At 46.6% G+C, this 14556-nt stretch overlaps 1 protein-coding gene across 2 annotated transcripts in view; it reads right to left on the bottom strand.

The window, feature by feature from the left end:
* The window catches only part of FAM124A (family with sequence similarity 124 member A), a 97992-nt gene that overhangs the window by 60982 nt on the left and 22454 nt on the right, over positions 1 to 14556 (bottom strand). For both annotated transcript variants that reach the window (XM_032403085.1, XM_032403086.1), the window contains one exon: positions 9195 to 9928. In XM_032403085.1, the coding sequence (XP_032258976.1) occupies positions 9195 to 9928 (734 nt within the window). The remainder of the gene's footprint in view (positions 1 to 9194; positions 9929 to 14556) is intronic.

Below are 14556 nucleotides of genomic sequence, written 5' to 3'. Positions count from 1 at the left end.
CTATGGTGAGCGCTGTGTATTGTGTAAGACTGTTGAATCACAGACCTCTACCTCTGAAACAAATAATACATTATATGTTAAAAAAAAAAAAAAAAAAAGAAGAAGAAGAAGATAGCAGGAAGGGAAAAATGAAGGGGGGAAATTGGATGGGGAGACGAACCATGAGAGACTATGGACTCTGAGAAACAAACTGAGGGTTCTAGTGGGGAGGGGGGGAGGATGGGTTAGCCTGGTGATGGGTATTAAAGAGGGCAAGTACTAAATGGCGCACTGGGTGTTATACGCAAACAATGAATCATGGAACACCACATCAAAAACTAATCATGTAGGGCACCTGAGTGGCTCAGTCGTTAAGCGTCTGCCTTCGGCTCAGGTCATGATCCCAAGGTCCTGGGATCGAGCCCCGCATCTGGCTCCCTACTCAGCGGGAAGCCTGCTTCTCCCTCCCCCACTCCCCCTGCTTGTGTTCCTTCTCTCACTTTGTCTCTCTCTGTCAAATAAATAAATAAAATCTTAAAAAAAAAAAAAACTAATCATGCAATGTATGGTGATTAACATAATAAAATTAAAAAAAAATACAGAGGCAAAAAGTACAATAGCAATTCCATTCAGATGAATACAAAACAAAACAAAAACAGTTTTAGGAAGCTCTGTTCACCTTATAGACACTTCCTGTGACTTGACTTTTTCCCCCTTTTTTAAAAAAATTGATATATAGCTGACATGTAACGTTATATTAATTTCAGTTGTACGACATAATGAATGCTTCAGTACGTGTATACTGGGAAATGATCACCACCAACTTGTAACTTGTGCTCTTGATGTTCTATCCCAAGCCTGCTCTTAACTATAATTATAATAGACTTTAAAAGGTGAATGTGCCCCGGGCAGCGGTAATCAAACGTGAAGCAACAACTGGGTAGTCCCGCCTGAGAATATACTGTGCCTGGTGAAGGTGCAGAGTGACTGACTGGCAGCAGCACCGGGAGCTGGCCGGAAATGCAGGATCTCAGGCCCCGCCCTGCACCTCCTCGACCAGCATCTCTGCAGGCGGGCCCCAGGAATCTGCGATTTTCATGCCTGCTGAAGTTTGAGAAGCACTGGCAGAGAGAATGTCTAGGCCCCTACTGGGTCCCTCAGAAAAGGACAGGGGACAGCACAACCAACATGCACTCATGAGTGAGATGTGTCTAGGATCATTGCCAGCCCCTGACCCAACTCCCACCCCCCCATCTGTTGCTGGTAATAACTGGGAGTGGCAGTTACCAGATCTAAATCTCAGGGTGTGCATCTGCAGCGTCGGGGTACATATGGTCCCCTTTGTAGAAATGCCAAGAGGGTAAAGTAAGGTACTGGAGTGCAGTTAGCCCCAGTGGCACCTTCTAAGCGAGCAATTAATATTCATGATCACATCATGATTACTTCTTGGCTAAAATCTTCCCTGTCAGCTCATACCCAGGCAAAAAGCTGACCAACTGGAGATGGTCTGCCCCTGTTTCTGGGAGCTAGGAGCAGAGGTGCCATACCACTGCTGTGTGTGTCTTTTGGCTTTCCCAGAGACGTTGGCTGGGCCCTCCCTTCCTCTTCCAGGCTCCCCTCGGAGAAGGCCGCTCCCATGGCCTGATGGAGGGGCAGCGGGGCTCCTGTCAGCATGACCGCTGTTCTCTGTATGGAAGAGAAGCGGGCCCGGGCATGAGGGGCAGGGAGAGGCCAGGGGAGGCCATCCGCACTTCCTCTTTGCCCTCTGCCCAGTGTTCCGTGGCTCAAGTCCCACTGGAGTCGGCCAGCATATACCACGGCCCAGCGAGTGCTCCCCTCTGCGCCTCCCGGCCCGATCTCCTCCTCTGGGTCCTGGTCACTCTGTGTCCCTCCTCGTCCTCCGTCTCCTCCTAGCAGCCGTGCCCAGGCTTTCTGCTGCTCAGTCTGCCTCCACCGGGCAGGCCCGAAACCATCCCAAGTCTCCCCCTTCTCCCCGCTTCCGTCTTTCCTTCTTTTATGCATTCAAACACCAAGTGCTGGATCTGTGCCAGCACCTTGCCTGCTGGCCACCCCGGGAAGCAGCTCATATTGCACGTGGGACGGGACGGGCAGCCCCCCGGGCTCTGGGCCGAGGAGGTGCAGGTCTCGCTTATGCTTTGAAGGGCCCTCCAGCTGTGCAGTGGAGAATGGGCTGCAGAAATAAAGAGCCGCTCAGGGGCTCCTGGGGCAACGCCAGTGGCCAGTGGCGGAGGTTGAGAGAAGCGTGCAGATTCTGTGCGCATTCTGCAAGTGGAATAAACACGGGAAAACCTCAAAATGACTCTGGCGTTTTTGTCCTAAGCATCCGAAGAATGGTTTGTCTTTTTTTTTTTTTTTTTTTTTATGATTTTATCTATTTATTTGAGAGAGAGCAAGAGTGAGAGAGAGAGACAGCACAAGTGTGGTGAAGGGGAGAGGGAGAAGCAGGCTTCCCGCTGAACAGGGAGCCCGATGCGGGGCTCGATCCCAGGACCCTGGGATCATGACCTGAGCCGAAGGCAGACGCTTAACCAACTGAGCTACCCAGGTGCCCCTAGTTTGCCTTTTCTTGTGTTGGTTTCTCCCCAGATGCCCCCCTGCCCTCTGATGGCAGCCCAGAACCCTGACTGCTGTCCCGGGGTCCAGCAGCTCTGCCTGGGCCTTCGTGCCTGTTGCTGTCCTGGGGCTCCCCTGGATATCCCAGACCCATGGCCACCCTCAGCTCAGCTCAGCTCAGCTCAGGCATCGGTTCTGCTAAGAAGCCTCTCGTGACCCTGTGGCCCCTGGCCAGCATCAACCAACCCACCCTTTGTGTAACAACAGCTACCGTTCCCTGGTTCATGGGTGCTGGGTGGCACCTCAAAGGCATTCTTTCTATGTGTCTGAGTAATTCTGCAAGGCAAGAATTAGCATCCTAACTGTTCAGATTAGAAAACAGTCTCAGCAATGTAATGTCACATGCCTGGTGACACTCAGCTAGTAAGTAAGAGAGTAAGAGAGTTAGGGTCCAACCCCAATACATCTGACTGCAAAGCCTGTGCCACGCACTGCCCTGTAGGAGTACTTTAAATCACAGCACCTGGAACATTCTGCTGGATTTTTTGATTTGCATGACTGCTGCCTCCACTGGATGGTGAGCTGCTGAAGGGAGTAGGGAGGGACAGTGTTGGTACAGAGGGGTTGTCCAGTAAATGTTGGCCAAAGTTTCTTCCTTCAACATGGGATCACAACCCAGACATAAGAGGCTATAGGGTGGTTATGCACCCATTTGAGATTCATGGCTCTAGGCCCTCTTCCCTAACCTCAAATTCATTCATTCATTCATTTGACAATCTAGTAGTAGAGACAGATAATATACAAGAAAACAGATACATGTACAAAATAATTTTGGATAGTAGTAAGTGAAAAAAAAAAAAAAGATAATATAATAGAGAGTGCTGGGTCAGAGAAAGGGAGCTACTTTAAGTGGAGCAGACAGAGAAGGCGTCTCTGAAACCTGAATGATGAGAAGGAACTTGCCATGTGACGATGTTGGAGGAGATCATTCCAGGTGGACAGAACAGTAGGTGCAAAGGTCCTGTGGCAGGAGTGAGCTTGCTACATCTGAGGAACAGAAAGTAGGCCAATGTGGAAGGCATAAGGGAGCAAGAGGGGAGGGAAGTAGGAGATAAAGCTTGAGAGGTTAAGTAGTGGCCAGCTAATATAAAGCCTTAGGCCTTGGTGAAGATCTGGAAGGAACTGCAAGGGCCACGAGAAGCCTCTGGAGAGTCTTAATCTTGAAAGAGATCTGATGCACCTTTTCCAGTGATGCACATAAACACATGCACACAAACTGTGCTTGGGGTCCAAGGACAGCAGGTTCAAAATTTCTGCTGTAGAGTCTAGTTCTGGAGTGCATGGGGTGAATCATAATAAAACAAGCCTCGCTTCAATGTTTGCTCTGGTCTTTCCAACCTTATAGAGTAGAAGAATGATGTGCTGTGGCCTCACAAAGAGCAAGCCTTTCTCTGCTTTCTTAAAAAATGAGTCTCACCCTGTGCATTGTTGGCGGAAGTAGAAAATGGTACAGTCGCTATGGAAAACAGTATGGTAGTTCCTCCCCACAAAAAATCAAACACAAAATTACCATCGGACCTGGCAATTGCATTTCTGGGTCCATGCCTGAAAGAAATAAAAGTAGGAACTCCAACAGATATTTGTACACCCATGTTCATAGCAGCATTATTCACAATAGCCCAAAGGGGGACGCAACTCCAGTGTCCATCAACAGATGAGTGGATAAACAAAATGCGGTATATTCTTAAATGGAATATTAGACTTAGGGAGGAAGGAAATCCTGACCTGTGCTAACACATGGATGAACCTTGAGGACATTATGCTGAGTGAAATAAGACAGTTATGGAAAGACAAATACTGTATGATTCCACTTATGTGAGCTACCTAGAGTAGTCAAATTCATTTGAGACAAAAAGCGGAGTGCTGGTTGCGAGGGGCTGGGGGTGGGGGAAGTGGGGGTTGTTTAACAGGTAAGAGTTTCAGTTTTGCAAGATGGAAAGAGTGCTGGAGCTTGGAGATGGTGGTGGTGATGTTTGCACAAGAGTGTGAATGTACTTAACTGAACTGCACACTTAAAGATGGTTAGGATAGTTAAGTTTTATTGTTATGTGTATTTTACCCCAGTGGAACATTTTTACGAAGTCTCTGGAGCCCACTCAGTCCCTCAATTGCATCCCCATCAGCATCTGTCTCCCTGCCCTCAACAGCGCTGGTGTTCCGGGTATCCCGAGATGGATTGTCTAGTCAAGCCCCTCGCGCTATGTGAAGAAGACAAACTAGTTGGCGTGGATGAGACCTTAAAATCTCTCCAGCGAAGAAAGTCCCAGATGTTGAGCCTGGCAACTCTTAACAATTCTCTGTGTCAGATTTCTTTCCTTTTAAATCTTACTTAAATCCTTTTGCTTTAAACTAATTTCCTCTTTTGCCTTATGCAGACACAAAGAACAGCTGGTGACCATCCTCTATGGAAAGAGACTTCCAAAGACTTAGACACCATTGTTAAATTACCTTATTTCTCTGACGATGCAGAGCCACCTGCTTTCAACATCTCCCAGCCTACAGCTGCAGTCACATTCTCGTTGTGGGACTGAGCTTTGGGCCCTCAGCTATGCTTTTGTCTGTGTGTTTGGGGGGACCCCGAATCATTTCTTAAGGAAAGCTTTGGCCTGGCCCATGGCATTCCCATGGCAGGCCTCCAAAGGAGGCAGGTAGCCTTCCACTGAGGCCTGTGCCCTTATCAGGTTCCTGGGAGCTCTCTAAGATGATGTCAGCACACGACTCAGATTGGCTGAGGTGCAGGACCTGTGACTCTGCTTGACCAGCTACATGGTACAGGTGTATTACAGGCACTTGGCAGGGAACAAGAAAGCCAAGCTCACCGTTACTCACTAGGTACCAAAAGCCTGCCTAAGAGAAAACAGATCTGGGGAGATTCTCTGAGGCTGTATCCCTCCCTCTGGGATTAAGCCCAGTCCTCAGGAGTGGTGGGGACCGCTTTGTTTTGCCCACCCTTCCTCTGTGCGGTGGTTTTGCTGCACCACGCTTGGCCAGGCAGCCTGGCCCACTCTGCAGGCACCATATAAGAAAGAGGCTTGTGAGGCCTTGGTGCAGTTATTCTAGAGGTACTGTTGAAGGTGGGCTGTTGACTCCACTGTGGACATGGGAAAGTAGGGGCACTGCTCCCAGGACTCAGAACCAGGAGTACTTGTGCATCTTAAACATGGTGTATTTTTACCTCATGGACCCTAAATCCTATCACTGATGATTTTACACTTTGTTTCTGCTGCTAGAGAACTTCAAGTCAAATATGGGGACTATTGCTGGAAGAATGTTGTCCAACAGAACTTTCTGTAATGGAAATTTTCTATATCTGTGCTACCCATTATGGTAGCCACTAGCCACATGTGGTTTAGTAGGACAGAGAAAATGTCTTTTGTATTTAGTAAGACAGAGAAATGGATTTAGTAAGACAGAGAAACTGAATTTTGCATTTTAATTAATTCAAATTTTAAATTTAAATGGCCACACGTGGCTAGTGGCTACCAATTAGCTCTAGACACCATATGGGAAATGCATGTGTTTTCGATGTCACTTTTGGTTTATCCAACTTTCCTATCAATATATTCCATCTACTTCAAGTCCCTTTGCTGTCTAATTATTTTTATTAAACTTTTTGTCAGCTATCTTAAATCTTTTTAAAATGTGAGATCTACTTATAAGTACAAAAAAAAGATAACATACACACATTCCCAATTTCTTTGACTAGGTACTTCTTCCCCCTTTTGTGCAAAATAGAGTAATTAATATGTTCATTTAAGGGAAGGGCGTCATTTATAGGAAGGGCATCCCCAACAGGAGTTGGGGAGAGGCCTTCTCTTCTGTTTCTTTGTTCCGTTTCTTCAGCTGGGTGCTGCTTACACAAATGTTCAATTTGTATAAATTCATTGAGCTGTGTATTTATGATATATGCACTTTTCCATATATTATTTATACTATTCTTCAATAAAAAGTAAAGGGAAACATATAAAGAGAACCTGTTGGGTCCAAGGCACAATTTTAGTTTAGCTCTACGGGATATGGAAAGATTCACAGAACATGGACCATGACTCCAAAAAGCTGCACTTTAGCATCATTGAGCATTAATGCAAATTTCTGGGATGCATTTTTCCAGAGGGATCTTGGGCAACTTCTGATGCTAGCAACTCCCCACCCTCCTCTTCCTTGCTTTCCTCCCCGGATCAGACAGTGCCAAGGAAGAGTTTTAGGAGGAGGAAGTCTTTCTTTCCATCTTAACAGATCTTAGTCAAAAACATTCCAAATTCTTATAAAAGGCTGAGTAGCCCCCAGAAAAAACCTTTAATCTTTTGTCTTCCAGAGGAATTAAATCAGAGGAGGAGGTGTCTGGAATATGGAATGTTCATGGGGCAGGATGAGGAAATAAAATTCAATCTATATTTTAAGCAAGCAACTAAAAACTACCAACCAAGATGTGTTCCAGCGTATAACTCTGCTCAACTGAACAAAAACATTTATATTTAAAATTATAATTGAAAATATAACTCGGGAAACATATACTGCTAAGGACGATGTGGTTAAAAGGCATTCTCTCAACGGGGTCCCTCTCCATGACTTAAATATCTTAATTTTGCTAAAGACTGAGACATAAATTTTTATACTTAAAAGTAAGTTAAAGAGCCAGGCAGGTGCATATTTCATGCTAGAGCAGAAGGTGCTCTCTGCAGTGATTCAGTCCCAGTAACCTGTATAAATGGCCATCATCAAGAATTATGGGGGGGCTATTAGTCATTTCTGTCCACATTAATTTACCTCCTCGACATGTTACTATATTGAACAAAGGCCTGCATTCTTGAGACCCAAGATACAAATCTTTTTTCTTACTCTTTTCACACTTTAATGCTCGAACTTCAAAAGCCTCCACCTCTACAGATTTTATAACCATTTAAATGTGTGAATCTTCTTTGAAATATTCTTTCACTGGTTCCTTTGAGCACAGCCCAGGCCAAGCTTTTATACTTTGTTCTTTCACTTACGTTACTACAGGCATCGAGCGAAAAAGTATTCTAATTACTGCCAAAAAAGAAGAAGTGCCTTCAAAACAATCACATTCATTTTGGTCTTTTAGTATAAACAAAATCCTTCCATTTACTTTTACTTATTCAACTGCATTATATTTTGCGTACGGCATTGGGAGTCTTCAAACACAGAAGAATTTTGTTCTCACATTTCAAAACAGACTATAGAGCAAATGCAAGCTAGCATTCAGTTCACTGAATAAAGTGATATTTAGTTTCTTATCCTTATAGCTCAAAGGAAAATCAGAAAATTATCTGTGTCCTATGAACAGTAAATGTCTCAGAGGTGATCTTTCTGACTTGAGCAAAGTGGCCTGGCTGTAGTTTTAACCAGTTTTTTGACATGTGCCAAGTTCTCACTTCATTTTGTGATATGTGGATTACAGTTCTGATGTTTGATGTCAAAATCAAGAAAAATTACGAAGCTGTGGTTTGAGTGATTTGAGTAACTACCTGTGATTTCAGTAACTACGATCAGCACCTTTCAAGATAATGGCCCTTAATGCACTATCAACCTTCTCCTTCCAGGTAGCCAAATGGGAAAACGGAGATGCCTGAGCCAGATGTTTAAAAAAAACAAAAACAAAAACAAAAAAACCGAAATCCTAAATGCTTGGAACTGTTTTACATGCTAATCCAGAAAGCCTGGGTTTAGAAAGCATTTATTAGGTCGGGCCAGGTGTGGGACATTCTTAAGTCTATGTGCTGAATTTTGAATTCTCGAATACAGTAATTAATGATCCTGAAAGAGTGTGAGGCAACCACTGGAAGGATGGGAGGAGAAAGGGGTCCAGGAACTGAGTGAAGGATTAACCACAGAGGAACAGGGCAGTCTACTCCATCTACTCCCTTAAAATGTACTCATTCACCTCTTCCCAAGCTTACTGAAACCAAAAACTCCAAAGGCATCGCTTACTTCTTAGAATATTTATGAGAAAGTAATTTTTTAAGTGATCACTGGATTTTAACAACCTACGTACTGCCTAGCAGTAGAAGGGTGGACGGGTGGATGGTGGGCAGGCACGAGAGGGAAGAAGGAGACATCTATCTTCTCTCAATATATTCTAGAGTTTTCTAAGAGCTGGGTTTTCCTGAAGGTCCTTTGTGGAAGTGAAGAATACACTGGTAAAAACTCCCTAAGTGTGAGGGAGTAGATTCAGGAATCTTAAATAACAAGGTCCCTGGGTTACAAGCTCATCTGCAGTCCCCGGGAGCCACGAGCATTCATGGTGGCTCAAACAGCAGGTGAAGAGGCGCGCAGAGGACCTGGCAGTCGCTTGCTGAAGCATACAGCCAAGGCAGCCAAGTGAAAACAACCAACGCAAAGAGCCCCTGATGCCTCTTCTGTTTAGGCAGCGTCGGGACACCTTGACTTTGTCTAAGAGCCAGACAGGGGGCCACAGATCCCTCCTTTTTCTTAACTCATTGCTCTTTACCAGGTACTAGGGTAACTGGAGTTTATGGCAGAGCCAACCCGCTTCTCTGTTCCCCAACCCCCAAGAGACAGGGAGGTAGACACAGACAGACAGACAGACTTCCCCCAGGTACCTGCAGGAGGATCTTGTTCCCATCGAGGTCCTCCGTCTGCCAGCGGCCCTCACTGATGGGGCTGCAGGGGTTGGGCAAGAGAGGCACGAGCTCACCAATGTCCTTGACCCGGAACTCCAGCACCGAGGAATCGGTGGGGATGGGGGTCTGGTCACAGGGCAGCCTTTTCAGGGAGAACTGGATGTCCACATCCAGATTGGAGAAGATGGGGAAGATGCAGAAGTCCGTCTTCCTCTGGCTGGGGCTGCGCCGGAGGATCAGCTCGTAGAACTTGAGGATGTCGGCGTAGTTGTCGTGGCGACAGTAGATGGTGAAGCGCACGATTTCCTTGCCGTAGTGCACGGGCCGGATGGCCCACAGCGGGGTCCCGGGGGCCAGCGTGAAGAAGTCCTGGCTGCAGGGCAGGTAGGGCAGGAACCTGCCAGGCACGCGCTCCGTGTGGTGGTGGCGCCAGGGCGGCTGCTGCAGCGTGCGGTGCAGCTGCAGGATCTGCTCCTCACCGTACTCCTCCTGAAGGAAAAGAACCACGGCCAGTGCCGGCTGCGCCACCTTCCAGGGCTTCCGCCGCCGCCGGGATGCCCGCCTTTCCGAGACCCGGAACAGCTGCAGGTCTGGGTGGATCCAAGCCAAGACCTTGTCGATGGCCTCCTGCAGGGGTTGGGATTCCCCCGGGTCTGCAATGATGTGGATGCTAACCAGGAAAGGGTCCTGCGCCTCCTCCACCGAAAGCTCACCTGGGGGCACAACAAGAAAAACAAACAAACGGTGACTATGTCATTAAAAGTGTCCTGTGATGACAAGCAAGGCGGTGACAGGAAGAGAAGCTAAGGGCTAACTGAACTGACTCCGCGATCATTAGGATTTTCGGATCCCAAGTTTGCCCACAAAAACGCTGGCAGCCCAAACACGAGAGAAGTATTATTGCTAGGAACAGCCCCCAAACTGGGCAGGGCTAGGAGAACCCCCCGTACTGCACCAGGTTGAGTGTACTTCCTGTTATGCAGCAGAAAGTCAAATCTCCACTGATCTGGAAGGGATAACACGGCCATTAGAAAAGATGCTGTCGCATTCAGGGTATACCATTTAATATTTCCCAAAGCAACTGCCGTGCCTTACCCCCCAAATGGTCCCTCTACCACTGCACTCCTCAGATTTGCTTATTGCATTGGTTTTTCTTGTTCATTCACTTCACAAACATTTATGGAATCCTTTCTTCATGCCTCATGCTAGGTGCTGTGCTGACAGATAAAGCCCTGGCTGGGGAGGCGTACGGCCAACAGGGGACTGATGCTGGGGTGATCTGGTCATGACCATCTTGCTGCTGGAAAGAACAACACGGAGGAACATGCGGCTGAGGCGGGGCGGGAGGCCCAGTGTTCTTGCTGAGGCCGCTTACTGGGGCTGTGGTTAGGGCTGGGGGAGCATGGTGGGACCACTGCTGCCTGTGGAATGCTGTCTTTGGGCTTCTCCTCAGGCCACGTCCACTCAGAAGCCCACACATCTTGAATGGGTTGTTTACCCTCCCAATGTCTCTGGCAGAAAGAACATCTGGAAGCACTGAATTCCAAGGGTGAAGTTGACCATTTAACTTGGCAACACTATCTCACAGGGTGAATGGTTTGCTGGCCACACTGGCGTATTTCTAATTCAGAAATATTCAGCATATTTTCTCAGATAACATGATCAGAGACTTGTTCTTTTAAAAGATGGCTCTATTTGCATCTTTACAGGCTTTACGACTCATCCAAGGGAAATCAAGAAATCTTTAAGTCTATTATGACTTGGGGGGCTAGATTCACCTAGAATGTAGATCTGTCATCACACACATGCCTCACAATGTCCACTAGGGTATTAGGTAGAAGTCAATCATGCAGTCAATAATGTTTGAGAAGTGGGCGCCTGGGTGGCTCAGTTGGTTAAGCGACTGCCTTCGGCTCAGGTCATGATCCTGGAGTCCCTGGATCGAGTCCCGCATCGGGCTCCCTGCTCAGCAGGGAGTCTGCTTCTCCCTCTGACCCTCCTCCCTCTCATGCTCTCTGTCTCTCATTCTCTCTCTCTCTCAAATAAATAAATAAAAATCTTTAAAAAAAAAAAAAATAATGTTTGAGAAGTGTGATGTGCTTTTAGGAACAATAACCTCAATCAATTTACAGGATAAATAATTTCTTTTTCTAGCTTTGCAAGACGTGCCAAATGGGCTTGCAGGTATATTTCATCATATTCATCTGTGATAACATAGTTTCAATTTTGTTGGATCAAAACCTGTCTGAATTTTCATCTCAACTCTGTTAAATTATTTCACTTGGGAATAGTTAATTCAGTTTGTTGTTGCCTTTCTTATGTACTCATTTATTTACACATTTGTTGAGCAATCAATATCTATCAGGCACTGGAGAGACAAGGCAGCTCGTATCATCGAGTCTTATGGGAGTCTGTTTACATAGACTCTGGTGTGAATAGTGCTGCTCCCTTAGAGTTGTGCAGTGTACAACCTGAACACCCACAGCAGTAGCCCTCTGAAGAACCATAAGCCACAAATAACTTCATAAACACAGTCATAAAAAATTAAAATTCAATCTGATATGTGCCTATAGGAAATACAGTAGAGTAGCACTTTAGGCAGGGGTTAGACTCTAAAGTCACCCTGAAATAAAAATTACCTAGAGACAATATTACCCCTGAAAGTCCCTTGAATTTCCAATATAGTATTGAAGGTCCTACTTGCAGCAAGACAATGCAGCCAGATAGGTGTTCCTCTGGCTGAACACCAGATGAAACAGCAGGCTTGCTGCATGGCTTGTGTTATAAAAGAACAGTCTTGCATCAGTAAGCACTAGACCCCCCCTCAGCAGGCTGTGCCTTTCACCCTACAAGAGGCTTCCGAAACATAAGGATGACCAAGGTAACAGCAAAGTCAAATCTCAGTACTTCCATGATCATGGACTAGAACGGTAGGTGGCATTGTTCAACCCCCGCCCCCTCTGGCTGAGCATGTAGTCTTGAATTTGTACGAGTTAAATATGAGCATGATGTAATTCCAATTTACTACCATGGGACAAAGGAAGGAGCAATGTTTCCTCCAGAGTGCTTCTGGGGAGGTTTTCTGGAGGCGGCACCACGTGAACTGGGCCTTGAAGGGTAAACAACATCTCACTCATAATAACCTTCAAACGTGGGGGAGATCACTGCAGGAAGAGGGAAGATGGTTTACGAAGGCACAGAACTGTGCAAAAAAACAAGCACATTTGGAAGGGGGTGGTGAGTAATTCTGAAACATGGCAACAGATGCAGTGGGAAAAATGGACTAGCACCAAGTTATACAGGGCTTCAGCTCAATTTGGTAGTGATAAGGGCAGTGGAAAGTTTCAATAAAGGGACGTGGGGCGCTAGTCGGGGGAGCAAAGGAAGAAGTCAGAAGATGAGTAAACAGTCTAGACAAGAGATCATCAGGACTTGGCAGTGGAGGAGATTGCACTATTGGCCCTCATTCTTTATCTTGCTCTGTCTCCTTGCTCTCTGCCATGGGACTTTATAGTTCCTCCCATTACTGGGTGAAGTGCATTTCCCCACCCTTTGACTTCGGACACCGTCGACCATATGCCTAACTGTGGCCAACAGAAAGACCCAGTGGTGACATGTGTTCGGGCCTGCCTTCTTGTGCTTTTGACATGTTCATGAGGAGCTAGCCCATTGGTGCCAGAAAGCAGGAGGAGATATACATGGATCACAGCCCCCCGAGCTGAGCCCAGCCTGGATCAGCCAATCTCAGACACCCACAGAAACATGGTAAGAGCCACCTAGCTGTGCCTGGTCTAGAGCAGCTGACCCAAGACATGTGAGGAATAAGAAATGACTGCTGTTTAAGCCACTGTTTGGGGGTGGTTGTTATACAGCAATACTTACAGGTACAGGAGGAGTCAGTGGGTGTCCAGAAAAGGCACAGATTCACAGGCTAATTAGGTGGCACAGGTGACTTGGCTTGGAGCCCACAGGCCTGGGGTGGGGACCAGGAAAAGCAGGAGAGGAGTGTACCTTGATGTTTCTGGTTGGATCCTGACGCGTAAGTAAGAGATATGGAATAGAGGAAGCAGGGCAGATTTGTGGGTAAAGATAAGGAGTTTCACTTTGGCCATGTTGGCGTGAGATGCCGGAACGATTTCCAGGAGGGATGTCCTGTTAGCAGTGGGACCTGTGCACTGCTGAGCTCGTGGGCTGAATTTTAAGGATGGATCAGTTACTTTAGACTGTATTCTTACTTTTATGTGGTTATCTAATACATGTGTGCCCCCATATAAATCTGAATCAATGAAAATTCATCGTGATGGTTTAAAAAACAATCAGAATTCCTGGACTCTTGTGGTCCTTCTCTTTGTTTGCTCTTCTGCTCACCTGACTACTTCCTGTTTCATTGAACATTAGCACCATTATCAGCAGGAGGTGCGGTTGAAACAAAAATAGTGACAAGGCAAACCAATGCGATTTTCCACCAGTCAGTAACTCCAGGAAAGGTAAGAAAAAGTACCACAATCAAATGAAATGCATATTTTGCTTTTTCATGGTGGCCTGATCTCCCAACAGTGGGGACATGTGATTTTGCTAAACATTAATGAAAGCTCAGTTCAAATGGAAAGAGGTAGAAAGGCTTTGAAGGATTTGGGGGATGAAGAAATTTATTTGAGAAAATTGGAGATGATTTCTGTGAGAGGAAAAAAGGACATACGGAGTCGAAAGAATGTTTGGGAAAAGACATTGTCAGAGCAGTGAGGCAGCCCCGTTAAGACCTTGCACCCGTTCTCAGGGTGTGCGCGTGGCCACGTACACAGAGAGACGTTAGCTTAACATGTGCATGATGTTCACTGTGGTCCAGCACTTTCTCCATGTTCTACATATATGAACTCATTGAATCCTTAGAACAACCCTGGGGGGGGGGGGGTGCTATTATTGTTCCCATTTTAGAGAGCAGAAAATCGAGGCACAGAAAGGCGAAGTAATCTGCCAAGGTCACACGGCATCTGAGGTCTGCGTGCACAATCACAACGGTTCTGTAGAGAAGTGTATTTACTCTCTCATCTGTATTTATTTCATAGCAGAATGAGCAGCCGCCCCTCCCCATCGTTTCTGGCCACGTTGCTATGGCCTCACCCCTCTCTACTGCGCTCCTGCCTCCTCCTGGCTGGCTGGCTTCTCTTTTGTCTGGCCCTGGGTGTCTGAGGAAGCATAACCCGGAAACTGCCTCCCCAGTGGCACACACCCAGGTCTTTCTATGAGCACTGCCCTCTCAGGCTCGCAGACAAGCGTGAGAAGCCTGCGTGTGGAGAGGCCCCGGGTGAGGTAGCTTCTGAGTCTCCAAGACAGAGTTGTC

The sequence above is a fragment of the Phoca vitulina genome, unplaced genomic scaffold, assembly GCF_004348235.1.
Source record: "Phoca vitulina isolate PV1807 unplaced genomic scaffold, GSC_HSeal_1.0 scaffold5, whole genome shotgun sequence".
Classification (NCBI taxonomy): domain Eukaryota; kingdom Metazoa; phylum Chordata; class Mammalia; order Carnivora; family Phocidae; genus Phoca; species Phoca vitulina.
The sequence above is the reverse complement of the archived record's forward strand: the minus strand, read 5'-3'. Positions and strand labels throughout refer to the sequence as shown.